Source organism: Rutilus rutilus, assembly GCF_951802725.1.
Source record: "Rutilus rutilus genome assembly, chromosome: 2".
In the NCBI taxonomy this organism is placed as follows: Eukaryota; Metazoa; Chordata; class Actinopteri; order Cypriniformes; family Leuciscidae; genus Rutilus; species Rutilus rutilus.
Window position 1 is genome coordinate 454949 of NC_140210.1, and position 16754 is coordinate 471702.

Here is a 16754-nt window from a genome sequence, read left to right on the forward strand (position 1 = left end):
AATATCAAGGCATGGCTGATAAGAAATTGCAAAAGGATTTGATATATTAAATAGTGTTGCCATGGTAACGCATCAAATCAAGCGTAGTGTTAAATTCTGGTTGGTCACATCAGCTGACTTTCAGCTGATCCACGTCTACCTATGGAAATACAATGCCTGTTACAGCATCCCTATATACGGTCCATTCAGTATTATCAGCAGCTTTATTGTGTTGCTCAGGAGCTAATTAAACGGCAAAACTCTGCAGGCAAAAAACAGGCAACTGAATAGGAATCCACTCAATTGGGGATTTCATCTGAGGAACGCATTCCCGACTTGGAGTTAACATCGGATGCAAGTTTGTTGAACACACTAACTCCCCATGTTAACTAATTTTAACTGTTTGCCTTCGAGGGTTAGGCTGTCCATGTCTCCTTGTGTCTTTAAGAAAGTCACTTAACTTTGCCCGCTAAGGGAAGGGAAGTGTTCATTTGCATTCTCAATTATCTCGACGACTGGCTGATCCTAGCTCCACAGAGAATGTAGACACCACTCCCAGGTGGTCCAGCTGATCTTCAGTTGATTCAGCAAAGCGCAGATAGATGTTTGCTACCCAGTAATCCTCGCATTACCCTCTGTGGTAGGCAAGCACAACCTGATCATCAGGTTCCTTAGAGGTGCTAGGAGGTTGAATCTTCCTAGACAATGCCTTATTCCCTCATGGTATCTCTCTGTTGTCTTGCTGGACCTACAGAGAGCTCCTTTTGAGTAATCAAAGCTAAGGCAAGCTAAGGGCCCTCTTAGCACTCCTGACCGCACTCACTTCCAACAAGAGGGTGTGGGACCAGCAGGCGTTCTCTGTCAGCGAAACATGTCTTGAGTTCGGTCCAGCATACTCTTGCATAATCCTGAGACCCCAACTGTGTTACATGCCCAAAGTTCCCACTACCCCTTTTTGAAATCAAGTGGTAAATTTGTAAGAACTGCCTCGAGACAAGGAAGCCCCAGCCTTATTGTTGCTGTTTCCAGTACTCGTCTTGGGTATTTACTTGGACCGCTTCAGGTGCTCTGAGTAGCTCTTTGTCTGTTTTGGTTGGCCCACTGGATCATAGATGCTATTGTATTGGCATACCAGGCACAAGGAAATGTGCCCTGTCCCCTCAGATTCCAAACTCACTCCTCGAGGAGTGTTGAATCCTCCTGGGTGCTAACCAATGGCACCTCTCTAACAGACATCTGCAGAGGGCAGGCTGGACGACACCTAATAACTTTACGAGATTTTACAATATTCGGGTTGAGCCAGTTTAATCCTGTGTGTTGTCAGGTATGAGCAAGTAAGCTGTGATCACCTGGACGGATACTCTGCTTGTACACGGCGCCTTTTCCTTTCCTGAGCTAAAAACGTGCACGTTAGTTTTGAGACCGGCAAACCCTGGATCTATCTCAGGGCTATTGAGCTCTGTTCCTGGAGGGCCATGACCAGCAGAGTTCAGTTCCAACCCTAATTAAACACACCAGAACCATCTAATCAGGTCTTTAAGATTACTTGATTATTAAAGGCAGGTATGTTTGATTATGATTAGAACTGAACTCTACTGGTCATGGCCTTCCAGGAATGGAATTGAATAGTCCTGATCTATCTTATTTTTCCTGCACTCTGCCGCAGTCGAATTCAACTTTAAAATTCAACGCCAGTTCCAGTACTCGTGATGCATGGCCTTTCAGTCAGCCTGTATGCTGGAGCTAGGCCATATGCCCATCTGTAGTGATTCCCTGGTGGTAATGCCATATGATGTTTTGTCCACGATACAGTTTCACTAATGGGAAACCCGCTGCGTATGTAGTGGTTCCTCCCTTTTCAGATAGGACCTGCCACAGGGACTTTATTCCATGTGTGGTTCTTCCCGGATGTAAGTCCATATGATGTATTGTCCACGATACCAACCTCCCCTTCGGATAGGATGTGAACTCCGTAGTGTTCTTGCTCCCATTAGAAGTCACAACAGTAACCATGATGTTCTGTTCATGTTTCTGAGTCATAGTTTTCTGAGTGTTTTGTTTTTGAGTTTGTGTTTAATACAATTGTAACTGCCTGTGCACAGATCCTATTCATCTCATCATTGCCGCAACCGCCCGTGACACACACATATTGTTCTCATCAATGATGGCTGTGGCACCGGAGTGTATATTTAACTAAGGAAACTTTCAACAAGTCAGAAACATGCAGGTGTATATCATGAAAAGACTCCACACTCATTAAAAGGGCCTAATAATATATTCTATATGTATTAACAAAATTTGTATTAATGTGTGAAAATATATAAATACAAAGTTCTGGCATGAAACTCTAGATGGCGCAGGCTAATAGGTCTTTTTACTCACCTGTTCATAATCACATCGTTATCTATAGGGCGCAGCTGATTGGTTCCTGCCGTATCAGTAGCCAATAAGCTCGCCGCTCAACCATCAAATACTTGGGTTGCATTTGCCTTAGCTGTGCAGTGCGCTTTCAGAAATCCAACATCTAAGATAAGTGCATGGGTTTTTATGCTATATCACTGTGCTTTTTGCGTAGTCTGCTTCATCAATTCCTTATGAACTAACCATTCATGAGATCTAATTGATGTGTCATGTCAACCTGAATTAATGCTTAGAGTGAATTACTAGGATTAGCAGCTAGAAAATATGCATTTTACATTTATGCAGCAGCAAGCAGGCAATGTAAGGATACAGAGACAAGCTTTTGTTTGTATTTACATTTCTAACAGAGCTACAGCAATTCCTAATATTTTACAGCAGCAACATGCATAACAAATCAGATTGCAATGTTAACGAATATCAACAGCAGTAGAACACTAGCAGATGTTGCGGTTAAGTAGACGCTGTTCGTGTTTGCTAATTTGAGTCCATGTGTAGGTTAATGAGTCGATCATGAAATGTAAACATTACCATTTTTAAAATGCAAACAATGTATTCACCTTATTTACATACGAAGTACATGAGCAGCTGCATTTTCGGCAGAATTATATTTGGGCATATACTATTTCATAACTACAGGACGAACAGCGATGATGCTAATGTCGGATACCTTTGTATTAGACTCACCATTCTTACGCATTCAAAGGGGCATACCACAGGGCTCTATACTGGGACCTTTGATGTTTAGTCTTTTTATAAATGATTTGCCACAAATCTGTCCAGATGTAAATTGCCAACTTTATGCGGACGATGCTGTTTTTTATGCACCCGCTAAGTCACCGGAACAGTCAGCGGAGGTTTTGACCACTTGTATGGCTGAGGTCAGTCAATGGCTCATTCAAAATCAGTTGGTGCTAAATTCAACTAAAACTGTAGCAATGTGTTTTTCTATTAAAAGACAAAATGTGGAACAAAATTTTCTGATTAATTTGCAAGATACAACTATAAAATTGGTAACAGATTTTAAATACCTTGGATTGATCCTTGACCCCCAATTAAAATTTGACAAACATCTTAAGAAAATCTCAAAAACTATACAAAGCAACCTAAACTGTTTCAAACTAATTAGACAATACATTCCAAACCAGGCCGCCCTCCTGTACATGCATGCTATGATATTCTCTCATATATCATACTGCATGACAGCATGGGCACAGGCCACGCTCTCAGCAACTAAACACATCAGGTCATTATACAATCAAACTATAAAGATTATGGACAAGAAGCCAATCCGCTACCATCACTGCAATATTCTCCAGAAGTATAAATTGTTAAGCTTTGAAAGCTTTGGTGATTTATGTTTTCTCAAACTAACTTTCAAATGTCTCAATAATATAGCACCTGAGCCACTCAGTTCATTTATGCAGAGACAAAGCATCAACAGAGTCACCAGAGGCTCTATCAATAACAACTGTATAGTTCCGTACCGTAAGACTTCATTTGGTCAGTCTGCTTTTTCATATAAAAGTGCAAAGTTGTGGAACTCATGTGAATGTACCCATTTGTAAATAGCTAGTTTGTGTATGTAAGTGATTTATATGGTGTGTCTATAGATACGTTTTTATGATGAAATAGGAAATGTTGTAGTGTAAAGGCCCAACCAGGGACTGGAGTTTAAAATTAGCACTAGCTATAAACTCTTTTTGCATAGCATCAGTTACAAACTTGTTTTGTACTATGTTTAATTGCAATGTCCATGTCAAATAAATGAATAAATAAAATAAATAAATAAACTGCCCACATAATTGTCATTTCAATTTACCTAAAGCGTGCCAAGGCAGTTTCCATGTATTTCTCAACTGAAAAGCAAGAGCACCACAGTGATGCTGTATCATTTTGGCAAACGCTCCACCAGGTATGTGTGTGTTATTTGCGCTCTGGAGAACATCAGTCATTTTTGTTTGCGGCACGTTTTGCAGCGGTGGGCCTTTCAATCATGGACATGTCGTTGATCATGAGTGGTGGCCATCAGAGGTGTTTGTTATCAGTCAGAATCACTCACTGCTTAGAACGCAGAAGTATTTGCTTAACAACAGGAGTGTAAATAGGAGACTCATTGCAGTTTGCACAGCTCACTGATGTAGCAGCACTTTCTGAGATCGCTACAGGCTGAGATGAGTGAGCAGTTTTGCACGCTCTCACGGCTATATGTCATGCACTGAATAAGTGTAAATGCTGTGCTGAGGAAAGAAAGTTCGGTTGCAGGCTGCGAAGTTCAGGAAGTGACAATGTGGGATTCACTCTCAAATTGTGTTGTTGACATAACCATTGCATGGGACAGATATGATATGCCAAGTATTAAAGCTTTAGCAGTGTAATTCAGACAATAGATATAATAGAATGTCAGTCCAAATATCTGAGTTCTTTTCCAAATATCGTAAAATAATGATTCGTAAATCTAATGTTCGTGGTACATTTCTATTCTCTTGGTGGAAACTGCTATACAGCATCTGCATTAAGCACAATCACTAAATTCTGGGAACTTCTTTGTTCCAGAACCGGGATGGGCATTCATGTTTAAAATATTAATCTTTACTTTATCTACGACACATCAAACAATGCCTTATTTAAGAAAGGTGTTTTACAGTCTTACTTTCGATGCAGGAGTTAAATACTAGCATACAGCAGCAGAGATGCATATTAAGATATAGCAGCAGCAAGCCTTTTTTACGTAAGGTTATTGCGGCTAGGCATAGTAGACATGAGAAAACGTATAGCCATTTAACTGGGGCTTTATTACTTTATTTACCAACTTCCAACAACACTTTTCCAGGCTGATATTTTTAATTGCTGGTGTGTTTTCAAGCTCGGTTCAGCTGAATAAATCTTAGTCATACTCCATTATTTATACGTTGTCCAAATGACTCCACATTTACAAATATGAGTATAGAGAGTTTGAATCAAATGATGCTAAATTATCATACTATTTGCTCAGGTGGTTGTGGGGGGTTTCTTTTCTCATCTCTATTAGCCTGTAACGTGTTACGATTTGTTAAAGCCAAACATAATGCGTGTTCTAATTGAATATGTTTGAGCTTTTGGCTCATAGTCATAGGCCACTAGAGTTAAGCCATTCGGTAAAGCAGGCCCAGGCACACATAGTCTAATAGGCCACTAAAACAAAGCCTTATGGCCCAAATTTCTTAGCTTCGTGGCATGTATACACTGGTATGTAGGCACATAAGTAAAATACCACATTGGTAAGTCATACCAATACAGTCAATACCTATGGTTAATCCGCCAAGATCAAGCATATGCCACATTTCTCATACTCAAAACTAAAGGGCCAGGCCCAATTAGCTAGCATACACACGCTCCTATGGCTCTTCAGAGAAGCAGCAGTACATATGTTTTGGCGGTAGATCTGCTGGGGGTGGGGGATTTTCTGACATACATTACACTCTGCTTGTATTGTATTGTCAAATGTCATGTCACCTGCTCTGTTGGGGAGTAATTCATGTATGCTATATTGTCGAGCAGCAGCATGTCTTACTTGCTCACAGCAGCGTGTCGTGTATGTATTGGCAGTAGCAAGTCCCGTACTTGCTCTCCCGCAGTAGCGTAGCAGATCTATTCCGTCAAGACCAAACATACAACATTGTCATACCCAATTACCATGCCAATCATTCCTAGAGTTCTCATGACAGAACTAAACATAATCCTGTTGGGAGTTATTTCAAACCATGTTTTATATGTAATATCAGCCGTTTCTGATCTTCGTGCTTTAATATCTTCATCAGATCCATTGGTGGAGGATGTGAAAGAAGAGCCCAAAATGAAAACTGCAGAACCAGGAGAACCAGGAGAAGCTGACAGAGCAGAGGTGATGGAATTTGAATTGATTTATCATTTAACAATTATGCAGTTTTGTTGCAGTTATGCTGAAACATTTGTTAAGCGGAGTGGAAGTGATATACAGTATTGAATGACTGCAAATAGTGATTTTTTTTAATCCTTTCCATATTTTTCCTCTGACTTTCTTTTTCAACAGTGTGGTGGAGCTCATAATAAACCACAACTGGAAGGTAAGGATGGAGAAGCCAAATGACAATTTAACATTAATTCTGGATTTCATTCTATCCTCAGTTTTATGAGTAAATTGTTTAATTTACTAGCAATGTTCAGAGGTAGGTAGAGTATCCAAAAACTGTTCTCAAGTAAATGTAATGGAGTAAATGTACTTCGTTACTACCTACCTCTGGCAATGTTTTTATAAAAATTAAGATTATTTCTTTGCAATTAAAAAAGAGATTCTAAAGAACCTACAAAGAATCCAGAGGTCATGTTCTTAGGGAGTTTTTCTTTGCCACTGTTGACTTTGGCTTCCTGGTTGGGGAACTTTTGTGGCACTATTGTATTTGGAAAAATATGTATAGGGAAAGCCACAGCCATATTACCCTTCAGCCCAAGACCAGTTGCTCACTGAAGCTAAGCAGGGCTGAGTCTGGTTAGTGTCTGGATGGGAGACAGAGTCCTGGGAAAACCAGGTTGCTGCTGGAGGAGGTGTTAGTGAGGCCAGCAGGGGGCGCTCACACTGTGGTCTGTGTGTAGAGACAGTAGAGTGACGGGGACACTATACTGTCAAAAAAAGCTCCTTTCTTTGGATAAGACATTAAACTGAGGTCCTGACTCCCTGTGTTTTTTAAATCAAGTGAACAAAGTGCTCGTTGCCACTGCGATCAGTGGCGCGGATACAGTGTTTGTTTGTGGCTCGCGCACAGTCTTCACTCAGACGCGCGCTTCAATCCGTTGTGGAGACTCTTACAAAACAAAATGCACACAAACTCGTCCTTGCCTGATATACAACCACCGATAAACATAATCGATTTTGATGAAAAAAAAAAAAAAAAAAACTATACGAATGCGGATTAGAATCCAGAACCTCTGACACGCTTGCCAGAAGTTCTACCACTGGAGCACTTAAATACACACTTAGTACTCTCGGATCTGTTTATTTATTCATGTGAAAATTCTCTCCACTCCAGAACAAGCGAGCAACAAGAGGCTCGACTGAAACGCGCAACTGTGTGTTTTCTGGAATACTCTGCTCTCTTGTTATTGTCAGCGTTGCTTTGTAGTCAAGGTAAGCCCATCTTCGATTCTCAGCTTCCCTTATATTTTTAACTTCACATAATTGTGTATTTTAGTTGGACGCGTTGCCACATTAAACAAACAGCCGCGAGTGAAAATTATTATTGTTAAAGCCTAATTTGCACTTTAAGCCTCTGCTCCTAGCACTTTCAAAGCGAAAGTTGGCCCATTATCGCGTTATCCACTTAATTGCAAGACCGAACCAGCTGTACTCACTCAAGCGGTGAAAGCATTCTTCTGTATATCTGTGTATTTTGCGCGCTGTCGCGGAAGCGTCAGCGGAAGCGTTCAGCTCTCGTGTTCAGCCTCCTCGTGTTCAGACCGACTCGGGTAAAGACCATCGACTCTACCTGCGCGACTCCACCGAGCAGGGACACCAGAAAGGCACTTAAAATTCGCCTTTTCCCTTTCCACTTCTTATCTTATCTTTCTCCCGAATCAGCATGTGTTTTCAACACATTCCTGTTATCGTTCGACAACGCCCTTTCATCACGCGCACAAGGCAGCGCGATACTACTAATCTGCGTCCCATTCTCTCATCCTCACACACTCCTCTCTCTCTTTCCGTGGGTCTATGGAATTGTCAGTCAGCAGTCAACAAAGCTGACTTCATTCCAGCCTTTGCATCTCATTCTACTCTCAGTATCCTGGGCTTGACTGAGACCTGGATTCGTCCTGAAGACTCAGCAACCCCCGCTGCTCTCTCTAGCAATTTCTCCTTTTCTCACTCCCCTCGCCAGTCTGGGAGGGGTGGCGGGACAGGGCTTCTCGTTTCCAACAATTGGAAATACTCAGCGCTCTCTTCTCTATGCAACAACAATTCATTTGAATATCATGCTATCACACTTACAACTCCCAGTAAGATCCATATTGTAGTAATTTATCGCCCCCCAGGTCAGCTGGGTAACTTCGTAGAGGAGCTGGATGTGCTGCTGTCCTCTTTCCCTGAGGACGGCACCCCACTTCTAGTCTTCGGTGACTTCAACATTCATCTCGAAAAACCACATGCAACAGACTTCACCTCTCTACTAGCCTCCTTCGATCTCAAACGACACATCACCACAGGTACTCACAAATCAGGCAACCAACTGGACCTGGTCTACACACGCAACTGCATCACAGACAACATTTTGGTGAGGCCTCTCCATGTTTCAGATCATTTCCTCATCACCTTCAGTCTACAACTCGCTACCCCTGCGCCACCAACCCCACCACCAGTCACCCTCAGGCGAAACCTACGCTCACTTTCCCCCTCCCACCTCTCCTCTGCCGTGTCTTCTTCTCTTCCCCCACCCTCACAATTCTCATCTCTGGATGTGAATACTGCAACGGATACCCTATGCTCCACACTAACCTCTACTCTAGACAAAATCTGCCCTCTCTCCTCCAGGCCAGCACGCGCTACTCCTTCTAACCCCTGGCTATCTGAGGTTCTTCGTGAACACCGGACCGAACTCAGGGCAGCGGAGAGGAAATGGCGCAAATCAAAAGACTCATCTGACCTGAGTATGTATAAATCTCTCCTCTCGTCCTTTTCTGCTGATGTTCATGCTGCAAAATCTTCTTATTTCCACAACAAGATCAACAGCTCCTCCAACGCACGACTACTCTTCAAGACATTCAACTCACTCCTCTGTCCACCTCCACCACCACCCTCCTCCTCCTTAACTGCCGATGATTTTGCAAACTTCTTCACCAACAAAACAACAACTATCAGCAGTCAATTCTCAGCTCCACACACACAGGAACCCAGACCGACCCCTTCCACAGCCAATACCCCTCTGTCCTCCTTTTCGCCGCTAACAGAGGAAGAAGTATCTACACTTCTCCTCTCCAGTCACCCTACCACCTGCCCTCTAGACCCCATCCCCTCACACCTTCTACAAGCCATCTCTCCCACACTTCTACCAGCACTCACACACATCATCAACTCATCCCTCCATACTGGCACCTTCCCTACAGCATTCAAGCAGGCTCGGGTCACTCCACTGCTTAAAAAACCAACGCTAAACACATCTTTTGTAGAGAATTACAGACCCATCTCTCTCCTACCATTCATTGCAAAAACACTTGAAAGAGCTGTTTTCAACCAAGTAACATCCTTCTTGTCTCTAAACAACCAGCTGGATGTCAACCAATCTGGCTTCAAGAAAGGGCATTCAACTGAGACTGCATTACTGTCGGTCACAGAAGCCCTACGGATTGCAAAAGCTGCTTCCAAATCTTCACTCCTCATTCTCCTTGATCTGTCTGCTGCCTTCGACACCGTGAACCATCAGATCCTTATGTCCAGCCTCTCATCACTGGGCATCACAGGAACTTCACTCGACTGGTTTGAATCCTATCTCACAGGTAGGTCCTTCAAAGTCGCATGGAGAGGCGAGGTATCCAGAGCACATCAACTGACCACAGGGGTTCCCCAGGGTTCAGTTCTCGGTCCCCTCCTCTTCTCCATCTACACTACATCACTGGGACACATCATACAGGCACATGGTTTCTCCTACCACTGCTATGCTGATGACACACAACTCTTCCTCTCATTTCGACCAGATGATCCCACAGTAGCTGCACGGGTCTCGAGCTGTCTGGCAGACATCTCCACATGGATGAAGGAACATCACCTGCAGCTCAACCTGGCAAAGACTGAGCTGCTCGTCCTCCCTGCCAATCCGTCTCTACAGCACGACTTCACCATCCAGCTTGATTCATCATCAATCACACCATCAAGGTCGGTCAGAAATCTGGGAGTAACGTTTGATGACCAGCTGACCTTCACAGATCACATTTCAAAGACAGCTCGATCATGCAGGTTTGCGCTGCACAACATCAGGAAGATCAGGCCTTTCCTAACTGAGCACGCAACACAACTCCTCGTCCAGGCCCTGGTCATTTCTAGGCTTGACTACTGCAATGCTCTTCTGGCCGGACTTCCAGCATGTGCTACCAAACCTCTTCAGATGATCCAGAATGCTGCAGCTCGTCTTGTCTTCAACGAGCCCAAGAGGGCCCACGTCACCCCTCTGTTAATCTCTCTGCACTGGCTACCTCTCGCTGCTCGCATCAAGTTCAAGGCATTGACGCTTGCTTACAGATCTATCACAGGCTCAGCTCCCTCCTACCTTCACTCACTCCTACGAGCCTACATCCCCACCAGACGCCTACGATCAATCAACAAGCGACGTCTCGTGGTTCCATCACAGAAAGCCACAAGATCACTTTCCAGATCATTCTCATTCACAGTTCCATGCTGGTGGAACACTCTCCCCACCCTCATCCGGAATGCTGAATCCCTGACAACATTCAAAAAACAGCTGAAAACCCATCTCTTCCATGAGCACCTAAACTCATAAAAAAAAAAAAAAAAAAATAAAAAAAAAAAAAAAAAATAAAATAAAAAAAACCTTTCCCTTAAAATCCCACTTATCATGCTTATGCTACTCTGAATAATGCCTGAACTTCGTATTCTGAACACTTCTTGCGTTGTTGTTGTCTTTTGCCTCTTCTTGATGACTCGCTTAATTTAGTCCTGATTTGTAAGTCGCTTTGGATAAAAGCGTCTGCTAAATGACTAAATGTAAATGTAAATGTCCACTAACATTAGACCTCATTAAACCAAATGCACTATTTAAATTGAATTGTGTTAGCAACGCTTTTTTATTAAACATTTTTATTTACATTAGTAAGCTACACCGCGCCTGCTCATAGGCTACTTTTTTTTCTTTTTTTAAAGAGACCCCCACAAAGATTCAATCATAATTCGAACCCTGGGTGTAACCCCAGTGTCCTGGTTGCTCAATAGCTCTCTTTCCTCTCCAACTATAGCTGGTGAGTGGTTAACACACTGGTGCCATTGTACCGTGGCTGCCGTCACATCGACAAGGTAGATTCTGCACACTGGTGGTGTGTGCAGGGAGACCCCTGATATGATTGTAATGCACTTTGGATGTACAGCAGTACATAATAAAGTGCTATATAAATGCCTTATTCATTCACTGAAGTGCTATACGTTGAATTGTACATTTACTGTATGTATGATCAACACCAAGCAGCATATTATAGTCAACAGGCTGTATTTGTTGCTCACATGCTCATTTTCATTTAAGGCAAAAATTCTATAAAGCACCAAACTAAGATCTATTAACATTTGTTGATGGCATGGCATTCTCTTACAGATTCCTTTGTGAATGTCTGTTGTTATTTTCAGAAGTGTGTAAACGCAGACAAGACCCTGAACCAAAGCATGAACCAGAGGCTAAGAAAGCCTGTTTTACTTCCCTTGCGACTGAAGGCTTTCTCTCGGCCCCATTCAGCCCAGACAACCCCACTGGTAAGAGAACTCCACGAATGACAAACATGTGGTGAACATGGGCTTTTCAGTTCATTTGCATCAGTCAGTCTGTTAACGTTGTTCACCCAAAAATAAAATAAAATGAAAGTGGATGGAGACCAGTGGTGTTGCAAGGTGGACTTCAGGGACTTAAGCCCCTGATCTATTTGAAAATTTAGCACGTTTTAGTTCACAGATAAAATACGTTTTATGACTTTTTTAATTTGTTCTCCCAGTACTAGAAACATGTAGATGAAAAGCAGTAAGAGCTGGCCGTGGTAGATTAACAGTTACCTTACACATTTATTCCGCTCAGAGCAGTTTTAAAGTCCTCGTTTTACATGTCAGATATTGAAATGCCCACCAGCTAAACAGTATTTGTTTGGACTGTTGTCAGTTGCCATTGAAAAGTCATCATTCATTCACTTAAAGAGCTGATGAGAAAATGGTTCAGCGAAATGGAGAAATTATTTCTTACTTGTTCACAGTTTACAATGTCACTTTGTAAATCTTGGCAAAATTAAATAACTTTAACCAATATAATGTACATCTTAAATAGGCATGTGCCCGTATCAAATTTTCATTTTTATTAAGTTTACTGACAACATGTTATAATGTTTACATGGTACAATGACTGGTAGGCTACTGTTTGTATTATTGCTTAACACAAATTATTTCAATTCAATTCTTGGGATTTGATTTCAATCTTGATTCAATATTGACTCATTTGGATAAATATTAGGTAGGCTACAGTAGATAGCCTAGATGTTCATTTTTCTCAAGAAAAAATATATCTCACATAATGCTGTAAACATACAGAGAGCCCTATCAGCTGGTATTATTAAAGGTTAAAAATAACTATATTATAACTTATTTATTGTTATGGTATTATATCTTAACTCTTCCAAGCCATGTCCCTGATAAGGTCAAAATGCAGGATGCAGCAGTGAGGAAGCAGGATCTAGCTTCAACAGTCTTTTATTAAACAACCTGACAGAACAAGGTAAATGAACAGGACAAAATCACCAACATAACGCAACAACAACAGACAACTGGACAGAACTAAACACAAACATACTCGGGCCGCAGAAAACGAGCCCAGTGTCGTTGGGGGCTAAAAACACCTGTTTGCTCCCGGCGCCCCCCGCAGCGTTGGTCTGGTTTCACACTCAACTTTATTCTATCGAACCCTGTGCGTCTGCGTGCATCTTACATCATCGCAAACGTGCACGGCGCATGATAGAAAACAGAACGCGGTCCAATATATTATGTTTGTTATTAATTTGGTGCTAGTGAACAACAGGTTTACTGTGTGTCGTGTTTGGCTTTTTGCTGATTGCAAACGCACACTTGAGGAGACAGTGGATTTCCATTCATTTGTTGCCCTGATTCAACGCGCTATGCGCGAATACACCGCAGGCTCACTCTCGCTCGCATCCAAGGTAAATCATCAACACTGTCATCCCTTACATGTGTTTTCTTTAACTAAATACATCATAATAATCAGCTAAAACGCATGCGCAAGTTCCTTTTCTTCCTGAACAAGTGCGCACCCGAGTCTGTCCGTGTTGCTTTCACATTCACGCGAACCGCGGCACGGTTCGGGAGCAACCGAATTCAGACCAGCTCCTCCAGGTAGTCTGGGGCTCGGTACCCCAGTGCGCTCCCGGGTCCACATGACAGCGTTCACATTAGCGATTTTTCATGCTATCTGAGCCCCGTTCTAAACTAAAGTCCCAGTGTGAAAGCACCCTCTCATCAGTCACTATCTATTGCTTTTGATTTTTGGGTGAACTATCTCTTACAATGTAAATATTTGTTTGAAAAAATAGAAAGCTTTTTCCTTTCTTTTTGTGTCTATTTCTAGTAAGTTGTTCTGTGATGAGACTTTTTTGGACAGATTGAGGTTGGTCATTAAATCGCAGTGATCACATAATTATGTCTCTAATTTTTTGTCATCTGTCTTTCTCAGGGGTTGAATTTGTGGTGCCCAAGACAGTTTTCTTTTGCAAACTCTGCTCTCTGTTCTTTGATCATGTGGAACCTGCTAGAATAATTCACTGCAGTAGCCTGCAGCATTACCAAAACTTGGAGGTATGGCACAATTTATACAAATTAAATGCACCTTATTTACTTGTAAAATAAATGCTTATTTAAAGTTATTTTCTTGTACATGACTCAATACTTAATCTAGTCTATAGGGAAATGCATAACTCTTTCCCCGCTAGCGTTTTTGACCATTTTCACAAAATTTTTATGACCCTCATAATATTTTTTTGTATGAACATACAATATATCAAAAGAAAGAACAGAGCCTTTGCTTTTAAACATAAAAAAACGCAAGCATTCTTTTTTTTTTTTTATCAACACTTGAATGTGGGTAAGTTTCATAAAAAAAGCAACATTTTGAGCAAAAAAGAGTTTTTGGAAGAAAAAAACCCCTCCAAAAACCAAAAAGTTTTTGGATCGGATTCAGAACGATGATCAAAACACAGGTTGGAGTAGATCATCAACACCTCAAAGATTCACAGTCCTGTGGCTCATCCTGGGTCGACATTTAATTCAGTAACATTAGGCAGTTTTGATTTAATATTGATGATAACACTATTTTACATATGCATATGATTATTATATTATTATATTACATTGCTTGTTTTTGCATCATCTTCGCACATATTTTGATCAGGAGATTTAGTATTCTTTCAGAAGATGGGTAATGGCACCCCCTACCGCATAACAGTGAAAACACGGAAAGCCGGAAAATTCAGTCAATGGTGGGGAAAGAGCTAATGGGGTCATTTGGTTTACTTGACCGTTTTCAACCCCTTTATGACCCTCTGAATTAAATGTGCTGTTTTTTGTTGCTGTGAACTTAAAAAATTAAATGTAAACCCCCTCTTTTTGTGTGAAATGACTAACAACAAGCTGCTGGCATGCTAAAAACATGAAACATTGTCAGATATTTTAAGTTCTTCATCAGCTGCATTTGATATTAAAAGGGCTGAGTGTAGTATAATTTTACCTTTCATTCTTTTTCTTTCTCCTCCAGAAACATAATAACTCTCAACTGCAGGGTAGAACCTCAGCACAGACCAGATCCAGTCAGAGTTCTGCTACTGAATAACCATTATAAACTGTTGCTTTTTTGCCATTATGTCATTGGATGGCTCCAATTTTGTTTTGTAAAATTTAAAGGAACACTTCGACTTTTTGGGACTTTAGCTTATTCACCGTATCCCCCAGAGTTAGATAAGTCCATACATACCTTTTTCATCTCCGTGCGTGCTGTAAGTCTGTTTGACGCACCCACCGCTAGCCTAGCTTAGCACAAAGACTGGATGTAAATGGCTACAGCTAGCATACTAATCCCGATAAGTGACAAAATAACGGCAACATTTTCCTATTTACATGTTGTGATTTGTATAGTCACAGTGTGTACAAATAACAAGGTCATATGAGACACAGACATTTTTTAAACATTTAAATACTGGGAACTATTTAGTCCCAAAGTCCCAAAAAGTCGAAGTGTTCCTTTAATACATTTTTTTTTGTTTCGAATGGAAAACATAGAGACATGTTATAGAAATAAAAAGAATGTGTAAACGTGCTTGTTCCAGAATGTCTCCATGTATGGGTCTCCATCTCATTTAATATACTGTATCTTAGGAGATTGTTTTTGAGGATATGAAGATGCATTTTACAGAAAGGAAAATTAACTAAGACTGGGTCACTGATAATAGGTGAAATATGACTTTTTCAAAGGTGTGCGCAAAAAGGGTGAATAAAATATGCGTCAGTTCCTACACAGTCGAGATTTATAATCAATTATTTTAAAAAACAAAATGTAATGTCTGTTCTGGGTTTGAGTTTGGTTTGGATTGCTATCTTGTATTATTTTCACTGTTTTCTGTGTTTGATCATGTTTCCTTTGTGTTAGTTCATCAGTTACCATAGTTTTTGATTTGCCCTCATGTCACACCAGTGCCTAGTTAATTACCTTGTTTAGTCCCTAGTGTTTGTTTCGGTATATATAGTGCTTATTTTCAGTTGCTCTTTGTCAGTTTTCGTCTCACAATAGGTGTTGTTCTGTTTCCCATGTTTTTGTTTCCAGATTGCCCTAAAGAAGTGTAATTTTGAGTTTACTTTGATTAAAGAAAACTGCTTGCAAATAGATCCAGCTCTTTTATTTTCACCTTTTTGCAACCCTATGCTGACAGAATATCTGATGTTAGAGCCATAACTACATTAATAATTTTGTCATATTTTTTCTTTATATTAAGAGTGATTATGTTTTTTGATAAATGCATATTTTGTGTTATTTGTATTGTATCGCGAGATTTTGACTAGCTTCACGTGCTCCGTACGTGTAATTTTTTGTAGAAGAATAAGGAAGAAGAAAGGGTTAGTGCTACAGTCTTTTGACTGTGAAAAGGATCGAATTCATGTTATTGGAACGTGAATAAGTGTATAATCTTTTTGTTTTGTTTTTGATTTCTCTTAAAATGTAACCTGACAACGGAAAAGTAAAGTTTACAAGACAAATTATGGATTCACGCGTCAAATCCTTTGTGCTACACCCTTGTGGAAATGGCGAAGAACGAAAAACGGCTCAGATTGCCATTACATTTTAGTCAAAAGTCTTCTTCACATTGGAATTGCGTGAAGTGGAAATCGGTTTGCCAGGATTGATGTTGCAATGGTCACCGAAAAGGATTTTCAAGGATCATGAACACAGTCCATGTTGTATGACCGGAAAAAACTGCGAGTTTGAGATTATTGCGACGGACGAAACTGAAAGTAACCTAAACCACGAGATGCGCGGATTTCCCGGTCTGGACTATTTGGATGTATAGACATTTAAACTTGTTTCTTCAAATTG

At 41.0% G+C, this 16754-nt stretch overlaps 2 protein-coding genes across 4 annotated transcripts in view; both read left to right on the plus strand.

Annotated features, from left to right (window-relative positions):
• LOC311285968 (uncharacterized protein) overlaps positions 1 to 16408 on the plus strand; it is a 59369-nt gene extending 42961 nt beyond the window's left edge. For all 3 annotated transcript variants that reach the window (XM_084401892.1, XM_084401890.1, XM_084401891.1), the window contains exons 25-29: positions 6198 to 6280; positions 6449 to 6482; positions 11753 to 11875; positions 13848 to 13969; positions 14925 to 16408. In XM_084401892.1, coding sequence (XP_084258018.1) covers positions 6198 to 6280; positions 6449 to 6482; positions 11753 to 11875; positions 13848 to 13969; positions 14925 to 14999 — 437 coding nt within the window. In that variant the 3' untranslated portion in view covers positions 15000 to 16408. The remainder of the gene's footprint in view (positions 1 to 6197; positions 6281 to 6448; positions 6483 to 11752; positions 11876 to 13847; positions 13970 to 14924) is intronic.
• On the plus strand, positions 7317 to 11683 carry LOC311285967 (uncharacterized protein). Its single transcript, XM_084401889.1, has 2 exons — positions 7317 to 9900; positions 10099 to 11683. The coding sequence occupies exons 1-2, from the start codon at positions 7992 to 7994 to the stop codon at positions 10896 to 10898; spliced, it is 2709 nt and encodes a 902-aa protein (XP_084258015.1). The 5' UTR covers positions 7317 to 7991; the 3' UTR covers positions 10899 to 11683.
• Positions 16409 to 16754: the final 346 nt, after the last annotated feature.